The 26,877-nt window shown below is 50.1% G+C and overlaps 8 protein-coding genes across 14 annotated transcripts; 5 read left to right on the top strand and 3 right to left on the bottom strand.

The window, feature by feature from the left end:
- Positions 1 to 20: 20 nt before the first annotated feature.
- FOIG_05305 (uncharacterized protein) lies at positions 21 to 2,046 on the top strand. The gene is made up of 2 exons (XM_031203862.1): positions 21 to 396; positions 513 to 2,046. Exon 2 carries the CDS (start codon positions 688 to 690, stop codon positions 1,720 to 1,722), a length of 1,035 nt encoding a protein of 344 aa, XP_031065691.1. The 5' UTR covers positions 21 to 396; positions 513 to 687; the 3' UTR covers positions 1,723 to 2,046.
- A 404-nt stretch (positions 2,047 to 2,450) lies between these two features.
- On the top strand, positions 2,451 to 4,193 carry FOIG_05304 (uncharacterized protein). Its single transcript, XM_031203861.1, has 2 exons — positions 2,451 to 3,174; positions 3,221 to 4,193. Exons 1-2 carry the CDS (start codon positions 2,774 to 2,776, stop codon positions 3,771 to 3,773), a joined length of 954 nt encoding a protein of 317 aa, XP_031065690.1. The 5' UTR covers positions 2,451 to 2,773; the 3' UTR covers positions 3,774 to 4,193.
- A 556-nt stretch (positions 4,194 to 4,749) lies between these two features.
- On the top strand, positions 4,750 to 6,262 carry FOIG_05303 (uncharacterized protein). Its single transcript, XM_031203860.1, has 3 exons — positions 4,750 to 5,079; positions 5,128 to 5,836; positions 5,886 to 6,262. The coding sequence occupies exons 1-3, from the start codon at positions 4,873 to 4,875 to the stop codon at positions 6,098 to 6,100; spliced, it is 1,131 nt and encodes a 376-aa protein (XP_031065689.1). The 5' UTR covers positions 4,750 to 4,872; the 3' UTR covers positions 6,101 to 6,262.
- Positions 6,263 to 6,333: 71 nt separating this feature from the next.
- On the top strand, positions 6,334 to 8,337 carry FOIG_05302 (xaa-Pro dipeptidase). The gene is made up of 5 exons (XM_031203859.1): positions 6,334 to 6,747; positions 6,799 to 7,438; positions 7,482 to 7,853; positions 7,900 to 8,006; positions 8,072 to 8,337. Exons 1-5 carry the CDS (start codon positions 6,371 to 6,373, stop codon positions 8,169 to 8,171), a joined length of 1,596 nt encoding a protein of 531 aa, XP_031065688.1. The 5' UTR covers positions 6,334 to 6,370; the 3' UTR covers positions 8,172 to 8,337.
- Positions 8,177 to 13,905, bottom strand: FOIG_05300 (uncharacterized protein). The gene has a single exon (XM_031203857.1). It carries the CDS (start codon positions 13,822 to 13,824, stop codon positions 11,905 to 11,907), a length of 1,920 nt encoding a protein of 639 aa, XP_031065686.1. The 5' UTR covers positions 13,825 to 13,905; the 3' UTR covers positions 8,177 to 11,904.
- FOIG_05301 (uncharacterized protein) lies at positions 8,408 to 10,443 on the top strand. Its single transcript, XM_031203858.1, has one exon. It carries the CDS (start codon positions 8,474 to 8,476, stop codon positions 10,343 to 10,345), a length of 1,872 nt encoding a protein of 623 aa, XP_031065687.1. The 5' UTR covers positions 8,408 to 8,473; the 3' UTR covers positions 10,346 to 10,443.
- A 106-nt stretch (positions 13,906 to 14,011) lies between the features above and the next one.
- On the bottom strand, positions 14,012 to 16,695 carry FOIG_05299 (uncharacterized protein). Its single transcript, XM_031203856.1, has 7 exons — positions 16,158 to 16,695; positions 15,971 to 16,100; positions 15,530 to 15,920; positions 15,432 to 15,483; positions 14,979 to 15,386; positions 14,667 to 14,925; positions 14,012 to 14,618 (listed from the first exon to the last, which is right to left on the bottom strand). The coding sequence occupies exons 1-7, from the start codon at positions 16,287 to 16,289 to the stop codon at positions 14,131 to 14,133; spliced, it is 1,860 nt and encodes a 619-aa protein (XP_031065685.1). The 5' UTR covers positions 16,290 to 16,695; the 3' UTR covers positions 14,012 to 14,130.
- Positions 16,696 to 16,949: 254 nt separating this feature from the next.
- On the bottom strand, positions 16,950 to 25,587 carry FOIG_05298 (uncharacterized protein). 7 transcript variants are annotated; one of them, XM_031203852.1, is made up of 5 exons: positions 24,020 to 25,492; positions 21,742 to 23,967; positions 20,816 to 21,183; positions 18,336 to 20,485; positions 16,950 to 18,170 (listed from the first exon to the last, which is right to left on the bottom strand). In XM_031203852.1, the coding sequence occupies exons 4-5, from the start codon at positions 20,187 to 20,189 to the stop codon at positions 17,772 to 17,774; spliced, it is 2,253 nt and encodes a 750-aa protein (XP_031065681.1). In that variant the 5' UTR covers positions 20,190 to 20,485; positions 20,816 to 21,183; positions 21,742 to 23,967; positions 24,020 to 25,492; the 3' UTR covers positions 16,950 to 17,771. The 7 variants fall into 7 exon arrangements, with proteins under 7 accessions (XP_031065681.1, XP_031065680.1, XP_031065679.1 ...); XM_031203851.1 differs by having other exon boundaries at positions 18,336 to 21,183; positions 24,020 to 25,587; XM_031203850.1 differs by having other exon boundaries at positions 20,816 to 23,967.
- Between the last annotated feature and the right edge of the window lie 1,290 nt (positions 25,588 to 26,877).

Here is a 26,877-nt window from a genome sequence, read left to right as displayed (position 1 = left end):
CTTCTAGGCAGCTCTAGGTATCAATGCACTATAACACAGCGACTCGATACCTCTGCAAATGACGACACCCTCTTCTTTCTCCTTATCGTCATGAGTCCTACACCCACCAACCAATCAGAACCGCATCACACGGACGTTGCCTGTCAATCAAACCATCATGCGCCTCGCCCTGTGCCTCGTCGATAAGGCTCCCCCCCAACAACGAAAACCCCAAGTTTTGTCTTATTCGCTGCGCCACCTCGGTTATCTTGGCCTTGTAAGACGCCCGGATCAAGCAAGCAATGCAATATGAGTCACGTCACAACTAGGGACTAGGCCGAGGCAGCACTGTACTTGTTGTTGCTCATAACAAAGACATGGCATGAGACAAAGGCCGTAATCGTAATGTAATACAATGTAAGAGCCTAGTCTAGGTTGGTAGTACGCCATCCGCAGTCCATATGACTCCTCCGGCGGCCAATCACGACGATATCGCCCCGGATGAGATGATATCGTATTAATACACCCTCCAGCCTTCGACTCTTCCAGACACCTCTTTCATATTCCCTAATTTCGCGCCCTTTAGTGTTCAAGCACGCAACTTTGCGCCTTTCTTGACAACATAACATCTTTATTGACAACATAATACCTTTCACTTGTACAAACCTCTATCAATCTAACCTACTTATAATACGTCCCCAGCCCATCATGGATGTCTTACTCAACAGCTCTGGAGATCTTCCAGCTGCGAAGCACTTTCATATCAATCCTCCCAGCACATTAAAGACCCGCGCCCAAATAAGTCGAAACCACTTCGTTCGCGCCACAGCAAAGCGTCAGTCCCAACACAAAGGCGCCAACCTGTGCCGCGACACCGGTTTCCCCTGCACGACTTCAAGTTTTGGAGAAACGCACTGTCTGCGCTGTGGACAACAGGATAGTACAAACACAAACGGAGGCGCGCGCCGTCCTCAGCTCGAAAAGATCCTGCACTACGAGATCTCGACGGGGAACTTGCAGCGCGCGAATCCACGATGGACACACGTTCATCGGAACCGCATGGCCCGGAAACATGACCACTCCAGTCTTGGTGGTTCTTCCGATGAGGTCGAGGGGAGAGATCTAGCGAACAGCAGGATCTCTCTGCCTGTCGACCGCTTTCGACTCGTGAGGAGACCTACGCTTGAGAGGGAGGAGGCATTTCGCGATGCTTCGACTGCGAGGGGGAATGTGTACCTTGGACGAAAGATGCCCATGACGGAGGACGATGAAGTCGCTGAGCTGTATCGCATGGGACTGCTATACGACGACGAGCAGATCAGGGGCGAGGGCTTCAATCTTGACAGTATCAAGCACGAAGAACCCACCTACTCCATCCGCCCAGCCAAGCAATCCCGCAAGAAGCGCGCTCAGAGCTTTAGCTTCAACCAGCCTCTTCATCTCGATCTCTCCTTCACAGACCTCGGCGGCTCCCAAGCCCTCGCTCAAATCCTCTCCTCCTCGGACGACACAGTCCCCTCCACCACACCCACACGCAGCTTCGCTCCTCTGCGCGTGATATACGAACTCGACGGTTCAAACCCCTCCTTCGACGTTGATACGTCTCAACCCCCCGATCTAATCTCAGACTACGATTGTCTTTCCGACAGCGAACTCGACGATTTACCCTCTCAGCGGGAATTTCTAGATAGTGCAGCTACGCCTGGTTCAGAGACGTGGGTGGTGCTAGGTGACGACTCGTAGCAGGTCCGAACTCGGAATACGCAAACTGCAGTTTTGTGGTTCTGAGCAAAGATATAGCGATGGGAGAGCCTCATCGTCGGACTGGTCCTCATTAAACTTGGCGCTGCCTGGGAGTTTCTGAACTGGGGTGAGGCGCTGGTGCTCGCAGGAATGCTTGAGCATCGCGATGGAGTTACTTATTATGGGTAGCGACCTGCTTGCATAGTTGAAACGAGTGCTGTTTTTGTTTTGGATTGGTCCTACGGGACTTTGGATATTGTTATTTATATAGCGCAATTGATGGTTCAGCCTTGATCTGAACCTGTACTATCTCCTCAACTTCTGATTTTAATATGCTTCTGCGATGATAATGATGTCGTGAGATGTGTTTGCTGCCTGCCATGCTTATGATATATTCACCGTGTAAGATCTCCCCGACTTGTCTCTGTCTACGTCGTCCCTGGGCATGACCTCTGGGTCTTATTTATTCAGCCTGATCGCGCAGGAATTGTAGAACTATCGTTGAAAAACCTGGGTCTGTGGGTGCGAATGCGATTATTTTATTGTAGTTGTTCGCTCAATGCATGCTGCTTATCCACACACACGGCTGATCACCAACATCACCAACAAGGGACCCCCCAAACCCCAAAAGTCCCTGATCTAGTTCAATTGACCATCAATAAGTCCTAAAAGGGCAAAAGTTTCGAAGAGATTGATGACTAGTATCTTATCGTAGCTACGTATGCCTATGCTGACGTTGACACTAACGTCGACCTCACTCTTGGGCGTCTTCTATCGGTCGACACAACCAACGGCGTTAAGCTGAGAACAATGATCAGATCATAAATGGCCACAGACTCAGTACAGATGGAGATACTTCGTGCCCCAAGTCAGCGGCACTTTTTTTCATCCAACCTCTAGATGATTCCGCCCCATCATCAAAGTCTCCGACCGGAGATATTCAGGATCTCTCCGCTGAGTGTATATAAGCCAAAGAGCAACTACACTCTTATTCTACCCCATAACAGTCACAAATTACCTCTGAACCTCTTCCGTCTCTCATACAACCACAATGTCATCCAAGCTCTACGACGTCCTCATCATCGGCGGCGGCCCAGGCGGTCTCGCCATGGCATCCGCCCTCGCCCGTCAAGTCTACACAGCCCTGATCCTCGACTCAGGCGTTTATCGCAACGCGCCTACAAAACACATGCACAACGTCCTCGGCTTCGATCACGTTGAGCCCTCCGTTTTCCGCAAAAAAGCCCGTGACGATCTTGAAAAGCGGTACGAAAGCATTGAGTTCAAGTCCACAACCATCGCAACCGTTCGCAAAACAGACGCTGGTGTGTTTGAAGCGGTTGATCACGATGGCAATGTCTATCAGGGAAAGAAACTCGGCTTAGGCACCGGGGTGAAGGATCTTGTTGAGGAGCAGCCTAACGGATATGCTGAGTGCTGGGGAAAGGGAATGTAAGTAAATCTCTGGCTTTGTGAACGCACCTCGCTAACTTTGAAGTTTCCACTGTCTTTACTGCCATGGCTTTGAGGAGCGAGGAGCAGAGAGTGTAGGCGTCTTCGCAGGCGGCATGCTCTCCAGCGCCGACATGCTCGCGCACGTAACCCCCATGGCCAAACGCCTCTCCCAGTCCGTAACAATCTACACCAACGGCGACCCCTCTCTCCCCTCAACCATAAAGACAAAAGTACACAGCAGCAAAGTGCACTTCGACACCCGGAAGATCACATCCTTCGCCCTTGTTAATTCTGGTCCCTCTGTTAAAATCACCTTTGAGGATGGCTCCTCCAAGACCGAAGGCTTCGTGGTAAGTCATCCCAATGTCGCACAAGCAGCGCCGTTTGCAGAGCAGCTTGGGCTGGAGACGACGCCGACGGGTGATATCAAAGTTGAGGTGCCGATGAACGAGACTAGTGTGAAGGGGTGTTTTGCGTTTGGTGATGCGGCGACTGTTATGAGGAGTGCTTTGCAGGCGATGCATATGGGTGGTTTTGCAGCTATTGGGATGGCGATGCAGTTACAGCATGAGCTGGATGAGAAGGATGAGCTGTAAGAAGTATTGCAAATAGATCCATGCTTGTTATTTGTCAATCTGCTTACCTTGGAGCAATGTAAGACGTTACACCTGTTTGGATCTGGTGCTAATGCAGCTTGCCCGCCCTGTGCCTATTGGCTGCATCTCAGCCTTTTGTCATTGCTTCTCTTTCGGGCCATTATACGAGACAACACTCAAGACATACATGTTCTCGACTCAGACCCTGTCCCGTCATAAAACAATAGACAACGCTTAAACCCGTTGTATTATGCCCATCCATGATTCTATTCGACGCTAGAACAAAAAGTCCCCGTACCGGTCGGTGTGTCTGTCTCAGTTGAGACTCTGACTATCACAATGCAAGGGATGGAGCCCTCGGCAGATGACTTCACCTCCCAGGCTCACTGTCCTATTGGTAAGATATTTGTCATTGCTCGGCACACACGTAAAGTTTAGTAGGTGAAAGTCTGAGAGTGAATTGAGTTTGCTAGAAGGGTTACATCATAATGCAAACGATGGTCCCCGATGACATGACATGTTGGGGTTTAACAATCTCACTGCATCTATCACGTCAAGAGGCTCTGCAAGGGGAAGGGATGATTACTCACTTACACCGAGAATTACTAACTTGCACCGATTGGCCTTCCCAGAACACATGTTTTTTGCCAAGATGGATACAGCGGATAGGTCGTTTCTACCGAGTGAAGATCTCAATAGACGACCCATTGGATAGCGTCCGTGGGTTTAGAATTAAATTCTCCGCTAGTGTCGAGTGCCGCGGTACTGTAACATGGTATCTAAGCATCATTCACAAAGAAGCGTGATCTTTCTTTCTACCTCCGTAGCATTGCAGGTAAGAGTTTGGTAGCATTGCCGATTATGGTCGGACCTCCGGAGTGAGATCGAAGATGATATCTACAAGGATGTATATGCAACAAGAAACACAAATTAGTAGATGCAGCTAAGCTCTGCAGGACCGGTCAGCGGATACAGGAGAAATTTGTAATTAAGACATGCATATCCTCTTCCCATATAAAGATACACAGATCATCGCTCAGAGGCTTGAGATTGTCTCTCCATCTTTGCTACTGCTTAGACAAAAACAGTTACAGTCGTCATGATGATCAAGTCTTTGGCTCTCTTCACTCTCATCACCGCTGCCTCGGCGCGAAAGTGCACAAACATCACAGTCCCTGTGTCACTTACCTCTCAAAATGCTGTTTTCACCATTGAGGCGCCGTTGACGGGTATTGAAGTGACGAGCCTTGCTGTCAATCTCGCTCGTCAGGGTGCACCTCCATATCCTGAACAGGTGCAAAAGGGTGTAAGTCATATATGCGCTCAATGGTTTGATACAAGCTTATGGTGATAGTTTACCACTGTTTCGGGTAATTATGAACTCACCGCTACATATTGCGAACCCGATGCCGGTCCTGGAAAGGAACTTCAGATCATGACGCACGGCATCGGCTTTGATAGAAGTTACTGGGACTTTCCTTACAACAACTACAACTACAGCTATGTTGCGCGCGCAGTCGATGAGCACGGCTACTCGACTCTTACCTGGGACCGTCTTGGAGTCGGTGCTTCTTCCAAGGGTGATCCATTGAACGAGATCCAGGTTTACCTTGAGATTGCAGCTCTCAAGGCCCTCACTACCAAAGCTCGTGAAGGATCTCTTGGGGTAGGATGCAAGTACTCCAAGGTCGTTCACTTGGGGCATTCGTTTGGGTCGGTCATTAGCTATGCGCTCGCGAATGAGAGTCCTGAACTCACTGATGCTGTTGTCTTGACGGGCTTTTCGCAGGCGACTGCTTATTTGGGGCTATTCGCAGTTGGAAGCAACTTCATTCCTATTACTGCTACACCTCTCGCCGATAAGTATCCCGCTGGCTACGTCGGTGTGTCGTCTACAGTGGGCATACAGATCAACTTCTTTGCAGAGGGCGACTTTGACCCCAAGATTCTGGAAGTGGCATATGAGAAGGGCCAGCCTGTTTCGCCTGGTGAACTTCTTACATTGGGAGCACCAGCTGGGAAGAATAACACATACACTGGTCCTGTCCAGATCGTGACTGGCTGTAAGTCAACCTCACTCTGAATGGAACAGAGCAAAGCTAATAGTTGCAGCACGCGATGTACCTTTCTGTGGCGATAACTGCTACTCTACAGGCAGCGTAGACCCCAAGCTGCCCTCATTACTCGACATATCGAGACAGTTCTTTACACAAGCTTCGCGATTCAACACAACCGTTGTGCCAGGTGCAGGTCACGGATTGAACTTTGGATATTCACACACTGTCACTTACGATGCTATTCTCGAGTTTCTCTCAGAATCGGCTTGATGCCTTCTTCCACCTTCTGTCGCATATTATTCTTTCAGTATCTATTGTACATAGTCTACTTTGCAGCTAATACATTTCGTTATTTGTTCAAACGGACCATTAATTCATCCGTCAGGTTCCCATCTCAAATCTCCATCAGCTCATTATCAAGTTTTATTTACCTGCAGAAGCCGTTGTCAGCCGTAACCCCACATTTGGGACCCTGTAACGGGCAGGCGATTAGTGAATGCAGCCACTGGAGCTTCCTAATTTGTGAAATGCACCTCCGTCATGACCAAGAATCCGAGGTCCATAGCGGGGTTGTTCAAATCTCCCCTCCATCTTTGTTCTTTTCAAGCAACAACACGAACACTTTCTACAAAGACTGCAAGGTCAGCGCGACAAAGTCTGTATACAGAAGTGCGACGTCTGAATCCGATATCATCCACGCGACCACGTTTCTTATCGCGAACACCCCACGCAAGAGCTATCACCATGGTCGCTGAAAACTATGAGGCTGTCCTCAAGGGCAAATACCCAGGCAAAGACCATGCCAAACGTGTCGTGGACCTCATCCGCAAGGATGTCCCTGATGCCAATGGTATTCTATACCTTGAGAGTCAAGTTACTCGAATGATGGAAGATAGCGACGAGCCCGAGCCCTTCCGGTGCGTATCCCACCTTATCTCCAAAACATCATCTAATCTTTGATCCCCCAGTCAGCGCCGATACTTCTACTACCTCACCGGCTGCAACCTCCCCGACTGCGCTTTCGTTTACGACATCCAATCCGCGAAATCCACGCTCTTTATTCCTCCCATCAACCCCGACGATGTCATCTGGTCCGGTCTCCCCGTCAGCATCGACGAGGCCCTCGCGCAGTACGACGTCGACGAAGTCAAGCTCACCACCGAACTCAACGCTACCCTCGCACACCTCGGATCCGAGAACCCCAAGTCATCAGCCTTTGCCATCGCGAACCAAGTCTCCGACCACGTTTCCTTCATCGGCTTCGACAACAAGAACTTCAATGTGTTGAAGACAGCTATTGAGACCTCGCGAGTGGTCAAGGACGAGTTCGAGGTTGCTATGCTACGAAAGGCAAACTATATCTCTGGCATTGGACATCGCGCTGTGTTTGCAAGGGCCAAGACTGCCAAGAACGAGCAGGAGTTTGAGGCGGCCTTTAAGGAGAGATGCTATTCTTATGGTGTTAAGAAGATGTCGTATGATCCTATTGCTGCTGCTGGAAGAGCTGCTGCTACGCTGCACTACGTCCCAAACAACGCGCCTCTGGAGGGCAAGCTCAACCTGTTGATGGATGCTGGTGGCGAGTGGAACAACTACGCTGCTGATATTGTGAGTACATAAGATCCTGGGTTGGATTGAGCTGACCGTTTAGACACGAACATTCCCTCTCTCGGGCAAGTTCACCAAGGAGTCTCGCCACATCTACGAGACCGTCCTCAAGATGCAAAAGGAGTGTATATCAGTTCTCAAGGAGGGTGTTGTCTGGGACGATGTTCATCTGCTCGCCCACAAGATCGCCATCGACGGCCTCCTCGAAGCTGGCATTCTCAAGGGCGACAAGGACGAAATCCTCAAGGCCCGCACGAGCGCTGCTTTCCTCCCTCACGGTCTAGGTCATTACCTTGGCATGGACACCCACGACACCGGCGGCAACCCCAACTTTGGCGACAAGGATAAGCTCTTCCGCTACCTACGCGTGCGGGGCACTCTCCCCAGCGGCAGCGTTGTCACTGTCGAGCCTGGTGTAAGTAACATTCACGGCGCATTTGAACGGGTATTGACATTTTTAGATTTACTTCTGCAAGTTTATCATCGACCCTTACCTCGAGGACCCCGTGCACAGCAAATTCATCGACAAGGACGTTCTGGACAAGTACTGGGATGTCGGTGGAGTTCGGTAAGTTATGGCTCTGGTGGCCACCGTCGCGCTATCGAAGCAATTTGCTAACCGGTATTTGATAGCATCGAGGACAACATCCTCATCACCAAGACTGGCTCTGAGAACCTGACTGATGTACCAAGGGAAGCTGATGAGATGGAGGCCCTGGTTTCTGGAAGTTAGAGCGAAGCGAGCCCCAACATAATAAGCTTATTTGGGAGATGATCAATAGACCAATAAATATTCTATAAATATCATCCCCGCGATTTCTGTCGATGTTTAATCTTTTATCCCGGTTTTGGTGTCGAAACACTCGTAGAAACACTCTTTATCTGAATACTGTGTGCAGTCTAACCCCCTGACCATCCACACGGTGCAATTTCTTGGCCACCCAACACGTATGCTCATCTTTTACATACCTCTCCTCTCCCTTCTTGAACTTCAAACCAAATAGCCCTCTTTAATCCTCTACTCTTAATGACAAGATGAATCCGTATTTCCCTCCAACTCCGGACGCAGAGAAATGGTCTGACCCAAATTACTACACGCGGCCAGCCCCCATCGCACAGCCAACTCCGTCCCCGCCCCCGGAATACAGTGCCTACCGTCCCGAGTTCGGCGCCGGCCTAGCACCGCCTCCGCCTCCACGGCCTCTGCGCCCGGTCCGCTCGGCGACGAACCTCACTGGCGCTCATGCACCGCAGCAGTCGGGGTTTTTGGACCCGAGGGGGAACTACCAGGTTGATTTTGTGGTTGATGAGATTCCAAGTCCAACGTCACTCACTCCGGGCCCTTTGAGTCCTGCGCCGTCAAATGAGATTAGAAGAGTTAAGAGCTCATCTGCTCTATCAGCGAGGTTGGATGCTCAAGAAGACAAACCGAAGGATTCGTCGAAATGGAAAGCTGCACTTGGAGAAGCCCAGTATTTCGCTGGTGGCCTTATAAGTCACCCCGCAGAGTCCAACAAGCATTTCAGTATCATTCGTCACTCTCATGCTCTAATCTGGTACAGAGGTCCAGCGACTTCAGTACCCATCACCATCCTCTCAGATGAACCTCTTCCACCCACGAGAACTGTGTGGTTACAGCAAAAGGGATATTCAGGAAACATGGGAATGACGCTCAAAGCAATGATGGGAACAACTGGTACTTGGATCGATGTAACCCCCGCGACCAAAACAGGCGTGGAACATATCTCTGAAGCAGAAGAACGCGGTATCCAGCGCGACTTCAAGCGGTTCGTTAAAAAAGCCTCGGGGCGTATGAAGAAACACCTCCCGAGAGAAACACACATCATCCGTATCCCCGCCGCAGCAACAGACGGTTACTTCCGCCTCGTTCTCTGCTCCAACTCCGATGGCAAAAAGGTCCTCTGCGGGAGTCCCGTATTCCGCATCGCCAGCACATCCACAGACGTAAGCACCGTTCGTGGTTCAAGTCTAAGTACTATGCCCTTGGAAATGGGCATCAAAGTCGCTAGCACCATTGGTTCACAGGTTGCAAAGAAGTACACCGGCGTCGCAGGCGCAGTCGTCGAACAGGGGGCCAAAAGACTCACGCCTTCGAACGCTACTATCAAGAAAGTCGCTACGAAAGCGTACCATGGAAGTGGCATTGGGAATGCAGTTAGTGAGAGTTGGAAGAATGGCAAGGCGGGACGTTATGATCCGTTGATATCGGGAGAAGCAATGGAGCCGTTGACGATACTTGGGAGTGACGAGGGACCTGAGGCGCCGTTTCCTTTCAAGTTTGCGGGCAAGGTCGTTCGAGGAACGGGCATTTCTACTCGCGAGTTGGGTGTTCCAACGGCGAATCTGAGTGAGGTTGGTGATGAGGTCAAGATGAGAATGGGCGGTGTCTTTGCCGCATGGGCACGCGTCCTCCCACCCAAAGAAAGCGAAGATTTCGACGACGACTGGCACGAAGCAATCGTCACAATCGCACCCCTCCGCAACGCCCCTCCCGGGGTAGTTCTTCGGAACAAAGTAACAGTGCACATCCTCCACGACTTTTCTGACACACTCTTCTTCGACCTCCGCATGAAAGTCATGCTGATGGGGCACTTGCACCCCTCCTCTCCCAACCTCACAAATGAAGCTTTCTTGGAAGAGCATACGCGCGATGTCATGACCACGACAGCGAGTTTAGGGCGGGAGAATTGGGGCCCAGAAGTTTCTGTCTCGGCGGTCAGGGCTGTGAAGAGCGAGAAGGGGTTTAAGGAGAGGTTGGGGGATGCGACGGGGGTGGTGCAGAGTCAGATGGATAGGATACCGAAGCATTGGGTTGGAGTTAGGAGTGAGGCTGGGGTATTGAGGGATCAGGTTTATGGGAATGGGGGGTTGTGGGTTGAGAGGTGAGATGGAAGGTTAGAGGAGGATATAGTAATGTTAATAAAAAGAGCGTGTCCATCAAGTGTTCTGACGTTACAACGAAACATCTATGCGTTGCGTTTAGGGATAGAAAAGTCAATGGCTTTGAAGAACTCGGGCCCTCGTTTCAAAGCGCGAGGAAGCTGGTGCAGTATGAGGCAGCTCTTCCAAAGGGGACTTGCCAAGGAGACAACTCAAACTACATCAAGGAAACACCTCGATAGAGGAATAGCAGATGCGAACAATAAATCCGCGTATAGAGACATATGACTTGGCAGAGAAGAGATTAACCAAGGGGAAAGTACTCAATGCATCTCTCAGAGCGCTCAATACCGGTAGCTGGAGGACTAACTGAACTTCTTTGATCCTGAGTAGCTAGCAAAGCTACATATCTAGAGCACACAGCTTGTCGCCACTATCTCAAGTTAACGATGAAGTCCTAGAAGCGCAGAGCCTCTGCCTTGAAGCCGCCCAAGACATCCCCGCGATACTTTGCTTGCCCGCCCGAATTTCATATCATGGACGGAACATCACGGCTTCGTTCTTCCCATGACATATCCCCGTGACGTCTCCCATCATCGGACTCTCGCGTCATCCGCGGATCTCTTCAAAAACACCAACATGATCAGATCGTGAGTTTGAAGCTGAAGTTATCTCTTCCCTCCACAAAGGTCCCTTACACCCCCGAACCTTTCTACAAGGATTCCATCACACTCCCAGGACCCTGAAATCAAGAACCCTTGAAGCCATCGCGCAATTGCCATGCTCCAGAATGCCATGCACATCTCGGACTTCGACCGTAGGTGTGTAACTATCAAGAACAAAACCACTGGCAAATCCCAGCGCTAGAACGAATACCTCGGTCTTCCAAAATCATGCCGTTGTGACGAAATCCCAGGCACGTGGAAGCATCATATCATATCACTCGCAGCTCCAAAGTTTTCTCCTACGTAACAACACAATCAGACCACCGTGCCAAGCATATCGGGATGTCATGTGATATCACAATCCGAAGGGAAGATGGTGGCTGAGATCTTCGTGATGCAGGGTCCTGGGTGTATATTCTGCACGTCGTAGGATAGAAAGTCTCACATGGTGGGATTGACGGGGGTTTTCTGTCATGGTACTTTCATGATATGATGGTTTAGTGTAGATGGCGGAAGCCATGAAACTCAGGATCTGTGGGGGCAAATCCAGGGTCTCGGTAGCAAGAGGCGTTCTAGAGCGTTATCTGTCAGCGGGAGGGGAGACGGAATGTTCGGCATGTTGATAGAGTCAATTCAAGAACAGGGGACGGATCAGATCATGGAAATGGCCGTTCATTCATCAATCTACCTAGCGTCGCCCAAGCCATCGGCGTAGAGGAACCCTGTATCGCTTGGCGAGATAGCTCGTCATCTTCTTGCGCCGTATCGGTTATCGTCATTGAGCATGCCTGTCATTTCGTTGTACATTTCGTTGACATTCTCAGAAGTCCTGGTTACGGCTGGGTCTTGACCATATCCCCGGAACTGGCTGTGTCCTTGATTCTGTTAGTAACCTTGATTCTATTGGTAACCTTGGTTCTGTTGGTAACCGTGGTTCTGTTGATAGCCCTGGCTCTGTTGGTAGCCTTGAGCTTGCTGGTAACCCTGATTCTGATAACCCTCGTTCTGCTGGTAGCTCCCAGAGTGGCTTGATGGATGCTGTGGCGGCGGAGGGTATTGGTCGGGGCGGTACTCTTGGTGCGACTGCTGTTGCTGAGGTCTATACTCGTCCTGGGGTCGGTAGTTATCCTGGTTTTGAGGTCTGTAATCCTGCTGGGACTGGTGCTGTGGTCGGTATTCGCCCTGTTGCCCTTGAGGTCGGTACTCATCGTGGCCTTGAGGTCTGTATTCTTGGCTCTGCTGTGGCCTATAGTCCTGTCCCTGAGGAGGTTTGTATTCGTGACTCTGTTGCGGCCTGTAGCCCTGGCTCTGCTGGTGATCAGGTCGATTATCCCCAAACTGCGAAGGAGGAGTGTACGGCTGTTGATATCCCCCTCCATGCTGCTCCGACGGCCGTTCGTAGCCTCCCTGACCCGACGAGTATCCTCCCTGTCCTGACGACGAATGTCCGCCTTGAGAAGCTGGCACAGGCGCATTCGAACCACCAAGATTCGCTTGAGCCGGAGCTCCCACACTAACACCCTCATTCCCAATATCATCCGGCACCGAGATCTTAACCTTGGGCAGATACTTCTGCACCTTCATCTCCACCATGTTCTGCACAAACACCCAGCTCTGCCTCTCAAACTTCCTATGCCCACCATTGACAACCCCCAGAATACTCTCCCTCAGCGTCTCCTGAACCTTCCTCACCAGCCCTCTAATCTTGTTCACCAGCTTCGCCTTGATATCGTCCCCAAACCCTCTATCCGCAGAATGGCCAGGGCCGGCGTCGCGATCGAGTTGTGTGTCGAAAGGGTTTCCGCCGAGGATTTTCTCGAGAGGACGTTGGAACTGGTCGGGTAGTAATTCGAAGAGTTGCTTTTCAATACCGCCGAGAATCTTTCGGAACTCGAGACGGACTTCTCTGTGGACTCTTGCGATACCTGTGCTGAGTTTATCGCTTATGACTTTTGAGAAACCACCGCTCTCGCCATCAGCGCGTTCGCCATCACGATCTCCATCGCCGAACCCTCTCGCCGAACCTTCGTTGGACTTTTTATTATTCCCAAACAGCCCTCCAATTCCTTTAACAAGATCCTTAACCTGATCTTCAATCTCGCCCTTGACACCATCGCCTAGATCTTTCGTGCTCGTATTTCCTCGTAACCAGCGCTTGATGTGGTCGAGAGCAATGCGCGTGAACTGCTCTGCGATCGGGGCATGTTGTTCGCGGAGTTTGGCGCCGACTTGTTCTTTGATCTCGGGACTGATCATCCGTGCTTTCTCCTCTGGGTTTCGTGCGGCGTCTTTGACAGTGTTGCTAATCACACCTAGCAGACCATCAAGTTCAAAGCCTTGACCTCCTCCCCTGCCGTTATTGTTCTCCAGATGATCCTGCACCGCGTCAAAAGCAGCCGACAAGAACCCCTTCGCACCACCCCGCGACGTCTCCCCTCCCCTCGATCTCGTATCACTCTGTCCTCCGGCTCTCCCCTCCGTAATATCGAAAATATCCCGTAAATCATCCCCCGCCTCATCAGTAATCTTTGTAAAACTCCTCGTCAACTTTGCCAACTCATCCGCAAACGGCAAACTCTGTCCACCGTAGGCATCCGGCGCATCATCCTTAAGATCAAATGGACTTCTCGAAGAAGAATCCTTATCTTTGTTGAAGAGTGATCGGAAAGCGTCGACGACTTTATCTTCGAGGCTGTCGATGGTCTTTTGCTGAAAGGTCTCGAGCTCGGAGGTGATGCGGGGTTGGATCTGGGGAGCGAGGGAGTCGACGTATTCGTCTACTTTTTTGAAAAGGACTTCTGGGACACCGCGGGAGGACATCTTGGGAAGAGGACAGAAGTAAAGTTGGTGATGGAGATGGAGGACGAAGCTAAGGTTAAGGTTATTTTGGCTGAGGCGAGGTAAACAGTGAATGAGGGGTCCTAAACTGAGGGGAGCTGAGCTGGCAGAGCTGAGTTGGCATGTGACGTCAGCTATTTTGATCCACTTTCATGCAGCCCAGTTCATTTCAGTCAATCAGTGTAAGTCAATAAATCTCTATATAAACAACAGTTAATAGAAGCGAAGTGAATCTATGCCTATCCCAGTCAATTAGAAATCCAAGCATGTCAATCCAATCCCCTTACCTCAAACAAAGCGTCCCTTTCTCTCAACCTTCATCGCCTTAGGCTTCTCCCCCTTCGGCTCAACAACAACCCAATTCTCAACCTTGGCCTTACCCACCGCCAACGCCATCAACTGCTCATCCGTACAGCTCAACGGCGCATCTCTAACAAAGCACGTGTTTACCGGCGACTCGGGAACCTTGTTCCTCACACTCCTCACATTCTTTCGTCCCTTGGTCTTGTACCCCGTATGCTTCCTCAGATCAACCTCCCCAGTGGCCAAATCCCTCCTCGACATGACTCTGTTGAAAATCATAGACAACGCCTGAGGTTGGTAACCTGCTACTCCATGTCCAGATTCGAAAATTCGAGAAAACGATAGATTTCCATGCTCGCGAACGAAACCAGCTGTGTAAGAGCAATTCGTCTTGATGGGCGTGTATCCAGCGGAGCGGAACTCTTCAGCAGAGGAGAAGTTCAGTGAAAGACTGATGTTCTCACCACCGTACCCTTTACCAATTAGCAATCACCCCAGAAGAACGTTCTGTGAAAACTTACAAGGGCAGCGATAGTCGCGATCAGCGTAGATCAACGCAACGTTAACACCCCGCTCAACAACCCTCTCCACGGCATGAAGACTCCCAATCATGATATCTCCCGTCTGGCCCAACCACACTTTCCCAATGTTATTGAATCCAGTGGTAAAGTTAAGCGGAACTCCGAGATCACGCTGGACCCACGGTTGGTTGAAGAAGTTCTCAATGTAAGGCTTTGGGAAGAGCGTGGTGTTGGAGTGCGTGATGTCAAAAGGCGATCGCTGCTTCAAGTCAGTATGTGTCGTAGAAAATGATGGGGGAGAGGAGTACATACATCGGAGGTAGCCTGATAAGTCCCCTGGATCCCAAAAAAGCACAGATTCGTCGCCGCAAGACAAGCTTCATTCACAGTCTTGTTATTCCCAAACCTTTCAGGATCGCCCTCCGCCACGAGAGCGCGACACTTATCTGTCAACGCATAACAGCCCGTCCCCGGTTCCTCAATCTTCTGGAGCATACCCTTGTACGTCTCATCGTCGAAGAATTGAAGACCGTAGTTATTATGATGACCGTAATCAGCGTACCCCTTCGCCATAGCTCGTGCGTCGATACCAGGTTCTTGAAGACCCAGAGTCGCGAGGTTAAGAATCGTGGCGTTTGCAAAGGTTGGTTTGGAGTTGGAGATGAGGGTGTTTTGATCTTGGAAGTAGGAGAAGTAGTTGGGACCGTAGAAGCCGCCGTACTGGAGATATTAGTTTAAGAACCTGAGGTTGAGAAGGCGACTTACAGATGATGTCCAGAGGGATATCTCATCATTCTTAGTCTGCCACTCCGGAAACCTAACCCGTTAGCAACACTCCAACACAACTCGACAGGCAAACATACTCGTTGAACCAAACCTGCGCAAAAGCCCACATCGTCCTAGCACCACTCATCGTCGTCTTCGGCACAGTCTCCAACTCCCCCGAGTCAAAAGTCGCCTGCAAAAACGTCCCATTCGTCTTGGGCACCTCTTCCCCTTTCACCGGTGTAAACGTCTGCGTGAGAGTATCAAACGTCCCATTCACGAGATCGACGTACGAGAAACCCGTTCCCAGCGGTTGGTCGATGTACAGCATGTTGACGTGCCTGTTCCATGATATGTCATTGAGGGTCGTTGAGTTGGAGTCGGCGTTTACGGAGCAGGGAAAGCCGTTTGTGTTGTCGAAGGAGGATGAGCCGGGGCCGCCGCCTATGTAGATTGATGTTGGGGCTGTGGATGGGTTGTTTCGGGCCTCTGTGGTCTATCAGTATATAAACTATATGGTATTGAGTAGGGCGTCGTACCGAAGTACCAGAAGAAGAGATGGGCTTTCTGCTTCTCATCCCAATGCTGAAAGTCAGGGAGTAGACTCTTAGGAAGCGAGACATAGCCGCTGTAAGCATTGACACCCTCGGTAGTCTCACAAACATAAGTCTGTTTAATTATTAGTCACTCCATCTTCTGAGGCCGTTGAAAGGCTTGAGGCTTTACCTTCTTGTACGAAATCTCAGCGCCATTGAACAACTTGGACGACACGACTTCTAGACCCTTTGGCGCAGCCACCCACTCTTGAGCCGCCACCAACGACCCAAACGCCAGACCAAGACTCTTCGAAAGCCTCATTGCGAACTAGTAGAACCAACAAAAATAGAAGATTGTACAAGACTGTATGAGAGGAATGATACTCCTCCTCTTTCCCAGCGATCAACTCACGCTCTTATATCCTCCCACTGCTCAACCCCAGAACACTGATCAACACATCGTGTCGCCAATCACTCATCATCAAAGAGGCTCAGACTCCATGAAACGCATCACGACCCTGCTTCACTGCTCTGAATTGAGTATACCAGAACCATGTTTGGCGACCCGACCAATCACTTCAAAGCATCTGACAGAAGGAAGAGAACAATACAATGCACTGATGACTCTGCGGCCCACTGGTTCATTCTGATTTGGGGGTGTTTGCTTACGGCCAGGGCATTGCCTGTAAGGCTGAACAAAGGACGGAACTGTTTGTTGGCGAGCCGGCCAATCAAGGAGCCTTGTCGAGCTTACGGTGCGTGGCTTGGATGCTCGCCAAACAATTTCTCCGGAATAAGGTACGAAGAGAGACTCAATTCAAGTTTACCGTCATGTCAGAAGAAGTTAAAATTAGCTATTACTATGTATTGACCACTTCAATCTCGTCATGGAAGTAAATAACAATAAGCCCATTGACGATCCCCTCATCAAACCTCCAGCCCTTCATCGCTACAGTCAATCACAACAATCACATCACAAACATGGGATAAAAGTCAGAGGTGCAAATGATTCTCTTGAGCTGTACCTGCATCGCATTCTGGCAGCTTTGTAGTGTATAGTATAATGTATATCTGTTCTGACCCAACTCCTTTCCTCCCTTCCAAACACAATCCTTCGTATTGCATTGCATTCATCGGAAGGCAAACTTTTTTGAATCCATTCCCAATTGTCCTGTCCATTCGCCATTACAGTCTTCGCATTCAATCAAGTCATCGTTTAGGCATACGCCTCGGGAGACATTCGTGACACGCGTAAAACCAGGCTTCGCTCAACTATCCGCAGACGTCAAGATAAAACACAATGGTCTGTCACATCACACGCAAAACCCGCATTAAAGAATGTCTCTGTCCGTTCAACGGCGAGAAGCAAGCGTCGGGGTGAAGCGGTGATGATGGCCAGAAAATTCCGATTAAAAAACAAGAGTAAAACAGAAGCGGGTGATATTCCGCGAGAGCAAACGAGGAAATCAGGACTCGCAGGTAAACATGGCTCCCAAACTCCGATGCGGATGCCCGGCTCGCCATGCCAGGCTAGCACAAGTCCATTACCGTAAACGCCAAACAATTGTGGCCGTCAGCCGTAGAAGCATTCCCAGCGACTGTATGTCAAAGGGCTGTGCTGTTTCGGATCAAACAGCCGGGGTAGAGTAGTGATGTTGGGCGACAAACATGATGTTGTCTTGTCCCATAAGTGTTGAAGGGTTATTAGATATCAAGATAGTAATGCAATCTTGGGTTGCTCTTGATGCTGTGTTGCCGGTGGATGTTAACAGTCCAACCTAATTCCACGGTCGCCGGTACGATTCTATCCTCGGATCGCCGTAGCAGCATGTCCATCAGACCAGGGAAACCGATCCATCATTTGTTGCTGGACATGGTACGACAGATCGTTGGATGGTGTAGCATCAAACGACACGAAGGCGGGTGAAGCCGACCTAGCCGTGGCTGAAGGTCTCGGTGAAGGCGAAGTACTGTTGGCACGGAACGCATCCTGTGGTGTTGAAGCACCGGAAGGAGGGCTCAAGGCGCCGTGCAACTGAAGGGTATGGTGAGCTGCAGGTCCGGCGTGATGGGCATTTCCGTTCGGGCTTCCAAGTGAGGTGGTATAGCTGCGGCGATGGTGATTTCCGCCGGCAGCACCGTCGAAGCGGGCACCGCTGAGTGTACCGTCCTTCATGTTAGGACTCGACTGTTTTGATCCAAACTGCAACACGAACAACTGTTAGTAACCGACTCTTTCATTTTGCTTCTGTGTCGCCGTGCCATCCCGTAGGCCTTGGAGACTGATGCTGAGATTCTGGTGAATCAGGGATGGGCGACGGGCACCAGAAGCGATGGGTGAAGCAGGGCGAACTTCGGGGGCACGTACAAAGCAGTACTTGTTGACCAACTCTTCATACGAAGAGCTGGAGATGGTCGAGTTGGGAGAGGTAGCTCCAGTGGTAGACTGGCTCTTAGCGTTGGTGGCAGGCTCAGGGACAGTGAGGGTGGGCTTGGGAGTCCGGACGTTGGCCTTCATATAAAGTCCATCCTTATCCTGAGAGGCCTCCTTGTCCTTCGCGGCCTGGACAGCAGCACTCAAGGAAGCACCAAAGTCATAACGGTTGGAGAAGGCAAGTCCGCTAGGCGAGCCAAAATCCTTGGAGAGGTTATCGCTAGCAAGGTTGCCAGCCGACTTGGACTTGAGACGGAGGCCGCCAGTGCTGTTCTCAGACTCGCCGAGATACTCGTGGATAGGCTGGTCAAAGTTGAGCTTAGCATCGTCACCAAAGTCACCGAAGCCAGCAGGCATCGACTTGGGTCGGGGGACATTGGCGCTGTTGGTGCGTCGGCTACTCCGGGGAAGGCCATTAGCGGGTCGGGAAGAGGCGCCCTGGAAGTTGTTCTTCCCGTTCATGGGCAGATGCTTCTTTCGGAAGTCGACCTGGAAGTTAGAGCTGCTGTTGTTGTCCCAGTACTCCTGTCCGTTGACGGCATAGCGGATGCAGAGGAAGAGTGTCTTTGACTCGAGGTTGGCCGTGTCAGCAAGCTTGATGGAAAAGGTAAAGCGATCATGACCCAGCGGTGTTTCCCGAGGGCGGATCTCGTGGCTGTAGTCAGCGGCAACCTCCGAGGTGGTCTTCCAGTAATCCAGAGTGAAACGGCAGGTAACGGCCTTGGAGAAGGCAATGTTGGCGACTGCCACAGAGCCCAGAAGGGTCTTTTGGTCGGCCGAGAGCCAAACCTTTTCCAGTCGAACGGGCAACGACTTACGTGCGGCTGAGTCGTGAGGGAAGTTTGTGGTAAGGATCTCCCACTCAAAAGGAGGGGTGCGGGCAGTCTGCTTGCCATTGCCAGGGAAGGGATACTCGGTATCACTCTCGTAGCTGTCGATTGGCGAAGATCCAGCACTCACAGCCAGAGGTCGGTCCACTTGCAAGAAGTGTCGGACGTGCTCGAGGTGTGAATCAAAGTGAACAGCCTTGGAGAAGATGGGGGTACCGGGCATGCTTGAGGGACGTCGTCGAGAAGAAGGACGGAGGGCAGGTCGGACTAGCTCACCAGACTTCTTTCGCACCATTTGAGGCTTCTTAAGCAGGTCCTCGTCAGACTCCTCCTCTGATACTGATATCGAGTTGTCGTTTGACTTGGAGAGGCCAGCGTTTGGCTCGGTGGCTGATCGAACGTGTCCCATCTTACGGCCCTTTGCGAGATCACCTAGTGCGCTTGTGCTGAAGCTGAGATGCACACCATCCTTGCGGCGGAGCTGAAGATGTTCTGTGCTGTCTTGATGCTGCAATTGTGATCGTGGGGGAGATGATGAACGTTGCATGGGGATCTGGCTGACAGCGTCCCGCAGAGCCTTGTCAAGCTTTCGACCTCGAATTTGTGGTTCTTGCTCCTCGTCGTCGCTACCGGAGGAAGCAGAATCAGGTGGCGAGATGATGGCACCCATGGGCATTGTGCGTTCGTCTGTGACGGGTGGTGGTGATTGTCTCACGCTTGAAGGAACAGCTGTGCCCATGCTCTTAAGATCCTCCGATGTTCCCTGCGGTGTCAGCGTCCCTGTTGATCCATCGCTAAGGGCTGAAGCTGAAGGTGTTCGTCGATGCTTTGTAAGATAAGAAGCAGATCGGGGTAGACTAGGTCTCGGGCTCGATTGTAGCGACGACCGCCGACTCGCTACAGGCGATGCGGAGGCTGACGAAGCGGGAGATCGATGTGAGGGCGGCGTGTAAGGCATTCCCAAGGTGGGTTGTGTGGTGATTAGAGGGAGAAGAAGGGGGGAAGAGAGGAGGAGGTTATTCCGTGGAAGCCGTTTGCCAGGAACTTCGCTTCACCACGTGGAGGATAAAGTAAAAGAAGTAACCCAGGTGGATAAATGAGGTTTTCGAGATGAGAAGCTCTCTTCTCGTGATGGAGAGATTCAAGGGCAGTTGCGCGGAATGCGCTACAGCGAGAAGTGGTTTTTTCTTTTCTCTTTCTCTTAGCGTATGCGATGAAGATCAAGGCAGGCGCAGAAGGTGATCGAGATCAGGTCTAATAATGGGGAAGGCACTGATTAGCATGGTTAAGAAACAAGGAATTTTTGTGGCGATGCATAATTAGACGAAGAAATGGGGGAAAAGATAGAGCTGATGGGGGACAATTGGTAGTAACAAGGCTTTCACAGGCTATTGATGAAAAATGAAGAATGAAGAATGACGATTGTTTTTAATTGTTTGACGATTGTTGCGATGGATGACAATAAGAGGACGAGTGAAACAAAAGGACGGTGCTGTGCTGAGGTCCAGGTGCATCCACAGGGGAGTGCAGTGAGTGCAGTGATGGTGGTTTTCAGTGGACGATAAGGTGCAGTGCACTACTTACACGATGAAATTATCAATGCGCACCCCAACAAAAAATAGGCAGGCAAACGATACAGCTCGAGAAAAACAAATGCTCTGGCAATATTCCAGCAACAGAGCAGATAGATTTCCACGAATGGTACAGTTCAGCAATTGACGGTGGTTGGGTTGAGGGTATCACAGTGAAGTGATACAGCAGATGGATCCGTTGAACGTGAGCGAGAAGAGTCGTCGGATTAGGAGGCTCGTCGAGACGATGATGGCGATGAGGATGAGGACGATGGCGACATGAAACAAGAAACCAACAAAGACAAAATCAATCAATGACCAAACAGTAAAACAAAATACAATGAAAAGAGGCTGCTGATAACAAAGACTTGAGAAGGAAGTCTGTTGAAGTAAAGTCAGTCAGTCGGTGGTCATAAACTCGTCGACAGCAATCAGAGCTGGTGGAGATGCTGAAGGGAATCGAGGATAAGAGTGCTGCGGGGAGCAGGTGGTTTTGAGTCTTGCGCTGCAGGCGAATTGAACACCCCAAGGTCAAGTCAAGTCAAGCCAAGCCCACCCAGGTCCCAATTAAAAAACCAAGGTACAAAACTCTTTTCTACGCTGCCTTGGCCCTGTCCAGAGGTGTGAGGGCAGCACCGGGGCCCGGCCTGAGCGGCATGGGACTAGAGGCTAGCGAGCTACAAGGTTGAGAGCCGCGTAGGCATGGGCCGTCTGGTGGTGGTTTCTTTGGGATGGTGGTGGGTGTTAATGGGCAGGGATGAGCAGTGGGCAGGATTTGAGTTGCAGGCCAGGGGTGGGCTAACGAGTTTTTGGTTGGGATGGGCAGAGCCACAGATGGGATGGGGGATGGGTTAGGGAGTGGATGGTAGGGTTTATGATAGAGGGAGGGGGTGGCATCATCTTCTGTCTGTCTGTCTGTACTGGCTGTTGTGCACTTACGAGATATCTGTTCTGTTACAGTAATCTTATCCGTACTCTTCTTGTGTCTTCTGTTGTATTGTATTATTGATTCTGTGTAGTATCCAATAGATAGACTCTCTCCATGCGGTGGAGTTCAAGTCGGGGACGACCACAATTCTGTGCTGTGCTTTCTCTGGGGGGTAGGATCGATGTGGATAGAACTCGAGTTCGAGTATGGAGTAGTGGAGAGAAGCAGAAGAAGGATGCTTTGATGAAATGAAGCTACAGTTCAATCCGACAGGAAGAGGCTTTTGATATTCCCTCAAAATGCGTGAATTGAAGTAATCACCAAGATTATCAGAGGCGGCGGCAAAAAAAGACCCCCAACCAAACCAGATCAAGACTTGGTGTTGTGGATTTGTGTGTGTAGATTCGCGGTGTTTTTTGAGTTGGGATGGCGGAGATTGGCGTCTGCCGATTTGCTGAAGATTTACAACTGGGCTTGACGGGCAATAATATAAGAAAATAGAAAGAAAGACTAATAAAGAAGAAGAGAAAGATTGACGATTTGATAATCAGTGTGTGGTTTTTTGTCTTATGCATGTACGTTTGTAGATGAATGATGTTACCGGATGCTGATGGTTACCGGATGTGTAAGGATGCTTTGCAGGAAAACGTCAGATGGCGGCGGCGGGGGACAAAGGAGAAGTGAGAGGCGAAACCTGAGCGTGGGATGGGTTGGGAAATATCGGCAATTGAAACGTGGAAGCCGATGAAAGCATATGACAGACAATTGTTTAAGGAAAATGAGATGATATGAGGTTTCTGGTGAGAAATGATTTGCACTGAACCTGATTGAAGAGAGAGTGGATATGATCTGAGCAAGGCAGTTCCGGTAGCGCAGATAGGTGTCGTATCAAAACGCGAATCGACAGATAAAAAAAACGAAACTGCTAGGATGGCGACAGTCGAAGCGGAGATCCAATGCTACCGCTACCGGGGCATGGGTATCAAGTTAACGTTAGAGCAGCAAGCAGATGGGGGGCTCTCTTGGTTTGGCCTGCTTCGGTTTGAGGATGCGCCGGAAGGTTTTAGTGTGTGTAGTTTATGGAGTAGCGAGTGGTGTTATGAATGGCTGAATAATTCAAGCAAAATAGAAAACAGTCAAAAGAGAGTTGTAAGCAGTAAAAAAATGAATGAATGTAGTAGTGAATGAATGACTAGATGGCTTTTTTGAAGCACCAATGAATGATTTACAAGCTGAAAACAGAAAAGAAAGAAAAAGAAGAAAGATTCAAAAAAGGAAACGGGGAAAGTCAAGTCTATACAGATTCACAGAGACAATAAACAGGTCGTCATGGTGAGGATTCAGAAAAAGTGAACCTAGGAAGTCAAACAGAAACAGAAACAGGCCACTCTCCCCAAAGTTGTTCCCAAGGCCGGGTCAGATCATCGAATGAGAGGTCTCCGTGGCGCACGCCAAGTGAACTGAGCATTCTTGGGACGAGGTGGGGAAAACAGAAATGTCTCTGAAAGTTCGTGGGGAGGAGTGTGCATCCCAGTTAAACTTCCAAGCTGACTGCTTCAATGGTGAGGTAGACAAGATGATGATATCAGCAACTAATCCACGATGACGAATTATCAAGAAAGCTAGATATGTAGAGCATGGTCTGGAGGAACGAGGTGAAGCAAGCGAAGCGAGACGTGGGGAACAGAAACAGCTTTGGACCAGAAAAATAATGTGGACAAAAAAGTGCCAAAGCTATCAATCATCCTCACCTCATCAAACTGAGAGGTGGAGTCGAGTCGGTGACACACAGTGAGCCTAGAGCTTCAGCTTCTCGCGCCTTTCCCCAATTGCTTGCGTGCGTGCCTCACGATCCAAAATACTCCCTGCCCCCATGTCCAGACTCGCTCCTCCGTATCGTCCGCTCCGTGTCATCCGGACGCGCCGTTCAGGGCAATGAATCAGGGCCCGACTCTCTGAACTACCATTGCAGGAGCGTTAGCTCTCGGTAGATGGATTTAACAGAAAATCGTCAATCTCGATGGCTCAATACGACATGGTCAATCCTTCAAAGAATAAAAGCTTCACCGACATTATGAGGCTCGCATTTCCATGTATGTGCCACACGAGTGAGTTCATGGCTTGCACCGCAACCTTGAGTCTGAGCCTCCTTGCACTGTATCACTGAATTGTGTATTTCCAAGGCAGAGCCCCTTGTTGAACCAGAGCACGGGGCACGTCCAGAAGAGCTCTATGCCCTGTAGCACGTTAGCGAGGGCACTGATTCGAAGCTTCTTTCAGGTGCAGTACCATTGGAAATTCCGTGCATATTGAACGAAAGCCAAAAAGAAGAAGCCAAGCCAATTCGCTTACCAGGATTTCATTTGATAGAGGGGAGCACAACGTCCGCCAGGTCAACAAACGCAGTGCATGGTAACTCGTGACATCTTTGTCGTCAATGACGTATGTCGTCACAGAAACCACGCGCTCATTCTTTCATTGTCTCACCACACACTCTTTTTTTCTTTTTCCTTCTCTTTTCTGTCTTGGAAAAAAATAATGCTCCCAACCAACACATACACAACATCTCGAGATACTAACAAAGTCTCAGCCGGGAGCCTCCCCCAGACTTTTCCGGTGCAACTGCAACACTGGTCCTTGGACCAATTACTAAGATCTACAAAACAGGACCTGAAGCTCCATGGCATGCCATTTGCCCAGATGCTAATCCATGTCAATAACCATGCTGTGATACAGTATCATCCGTGCCCATACCCGCTGTTATTTCAGTGGACGACGGACAAACCCCAGGTCCAAACGTCTCACGATGCTTGTCGCCCACTGATCCTCATCCCCAAATGAACCTGCGAAGTCAAAGGGCGGGAAATCTCCAAGACAAAGCAAAAGCAAAACCCAACGCTCGTGGCTGACACACTTGGAGAGCCTCCAGATTGTTCGTTCGCGTATGTGGGTCTCAGCCATAAAAAGCTAGAGCCTCTTCTCTTTTTTGCGTCTGGCACTCTCCAAGATGACAGTCTGAACACGGTCGTGTCTCTTCACCAGACAACTGATCGCATGATTCAGGTTGTCATGAACAAGAAGACAGACTCGAAGTCAGAGAGTCAAGACCGCTTCTTTCCCGCTTCAATAGTTTCCAGACGATGGCGGCTGTCTTTTTTTGCTGCAATGCAGATTACACCATCCCCAGACGAGACTACATCCGACATGCACGGCTTAGTCAATAAGACTAGCATGTCAAAGCTTCCTGTCATGATTTGACAGAACACACGGAGGGCGGAAGACAGCCTCGCACTGGTATTGGCTACAAGAGTTTTCCTCCCTATTATTTCTCCACGGAACTGTCTGGCGCTTTGGGCGGGATGCCAATATGAAAAATGTCACAGATCCCCCACGTACTACGCACAGTAGTGTTGAGCTTGTTTATCCTACCGTTACGAAAAACTGAAATGAGCGAGATTAAAAAGAGTCAATCCCAGATCGAGGCTCCAAGGGCGAAGCGAGGACGTGGATAAGACCTGCACCGAAGGGGTTTAGCGTCCAAGATCGCGTCCGACACCAAAGAGATAACGGGCCATGCACAGACCAGATCGCCCACTCACACTTCTCAGCCTCTCCTTGGGATGCTATTTCTGTATTGGTCCAGAAAATTTTTTGCACCTCCAGGGTTGTATCCAAAAGCCTCCAATTGCTCCCCGTTATCAGCTTCAATTTCACATCCAGAGTCAGAACGTCCCGCCCATATTAACAGACCGGTCGGTAGGTGGGGAAATTCCACTCACATCTTTTTAAATAAATATCCTCAAATGCCTCAAATACTGCCGAATCTAACGGCAACTAAGGCAAACCGCCTCTTTCCCCAAAGAAGCTTGTCTTATTCTGACTGTTAATGGAATGACTGTAGGGTGAGAGGTGAGCTGTGAGTGACAGCGCTAGAGCCATATCGAGAGATGCTAGACCCAACAATGGGAACGCCTCCAGAAGCTAAAATCATGGTGTTTTGTGGTTCGTCTTAACAGTTTTGGGAGGTTGTTGGGTACGCGAGCGTTAGCGATCTCACCGTGGCTTGCATTTTCACATGTGAATTTGCTCGAAGTGTGTGCAACCACTCATCGATGCTATCCCCATCAGTCACTTTACATACAGAGGACCCTGATCCCCAACCAACCATAAAGTCCCCTGCAATGATGCGATGCCCACCATTTGAACTCAAGGCGGTTACTGTTACAGCTAAAGGATTAAATGAAAGCTGACAGTCGCATCGCCACCGATATGCTCTGCAACCGTTCACTCCCATCCCCCAACAAGTGAAAGTGAAAGGTCAGGCAATAAAAGCGCAACAACACCAAGAGTTTTCATCGCCACCCATTAGTCACATACTACCACCAACAAGTAAATAGCTTCTTCCATTTCCGTCCTGTCGCATCCCGACTTATTTGCCTCAACCGTTATATTGTTTCTGCCTTTCACCGACGGGATCCATTCTCGATGCACACACCAACTTGAACGGCAAATGTAATGTCGCACTCAGCGCATCGCCCGTAACGTACGGTTTTGCAAAACTGCAGGACGACCGTTTCTGTTTTACGAGATGTGATGATGATCCTTCAGACGGGGCTCCGTTTCCCAGAGCGTCTATTTTGGAAACATGCCGCATATGCAATAAGCCATGTTTGTTCAATTCACTGTTTTCCTTTTCTATTGTGATATGACTGATCTGCTTTTTACCCTACCCTTGTCGTATGATAATGCGCGGGAGAGCGACAAGATGCGCGGCGAGATCATCAAGGATGATCGCGACGATAGTGAGACCGGAAAGCTATCCCAATATCTTGTGTAACTCACGCCAGAGCCTCTATTCATCACGTAACATAAGCTCCGATGTCGCTCTGCTCTTCTCACCATTGATGCCATCCAACCACTGTAATGACATTGACACAACCTCCAACACTGCGATGACTATCACACCGATAAAGCACAGATAGCCAAGCATATCTAAAAGCAGTCCTTATCAGCACTCGCACTCACTATCAATTGGCCCTGCCCCGCGAATGCAATGAGCATCTCCTGCGTTCTTCACTCTTCGCACGCCACACCCAGGGTACAGGGATGGGTGTCAGCGCGCACACACTGCATCTCGATGTGTGTGA

Source organism: Fusarium odoratissimum (assembly GCF_000260195.1).
Source record: "Fusarium odoratissimum NRRL 54006 unplaced genomic scaffold supercont1.7, whole genome shotgun sequence".
Lineage (NCBI taxonomy): Eukaryota > Fungi > Ascomycota > Sordariomycetes > Hypocreales > Nectriaceae > Fusarium > Fusarium odoratissimum.
This window is presented reverse-complemented; position numbering and strand designations above follow the sequence as displayed.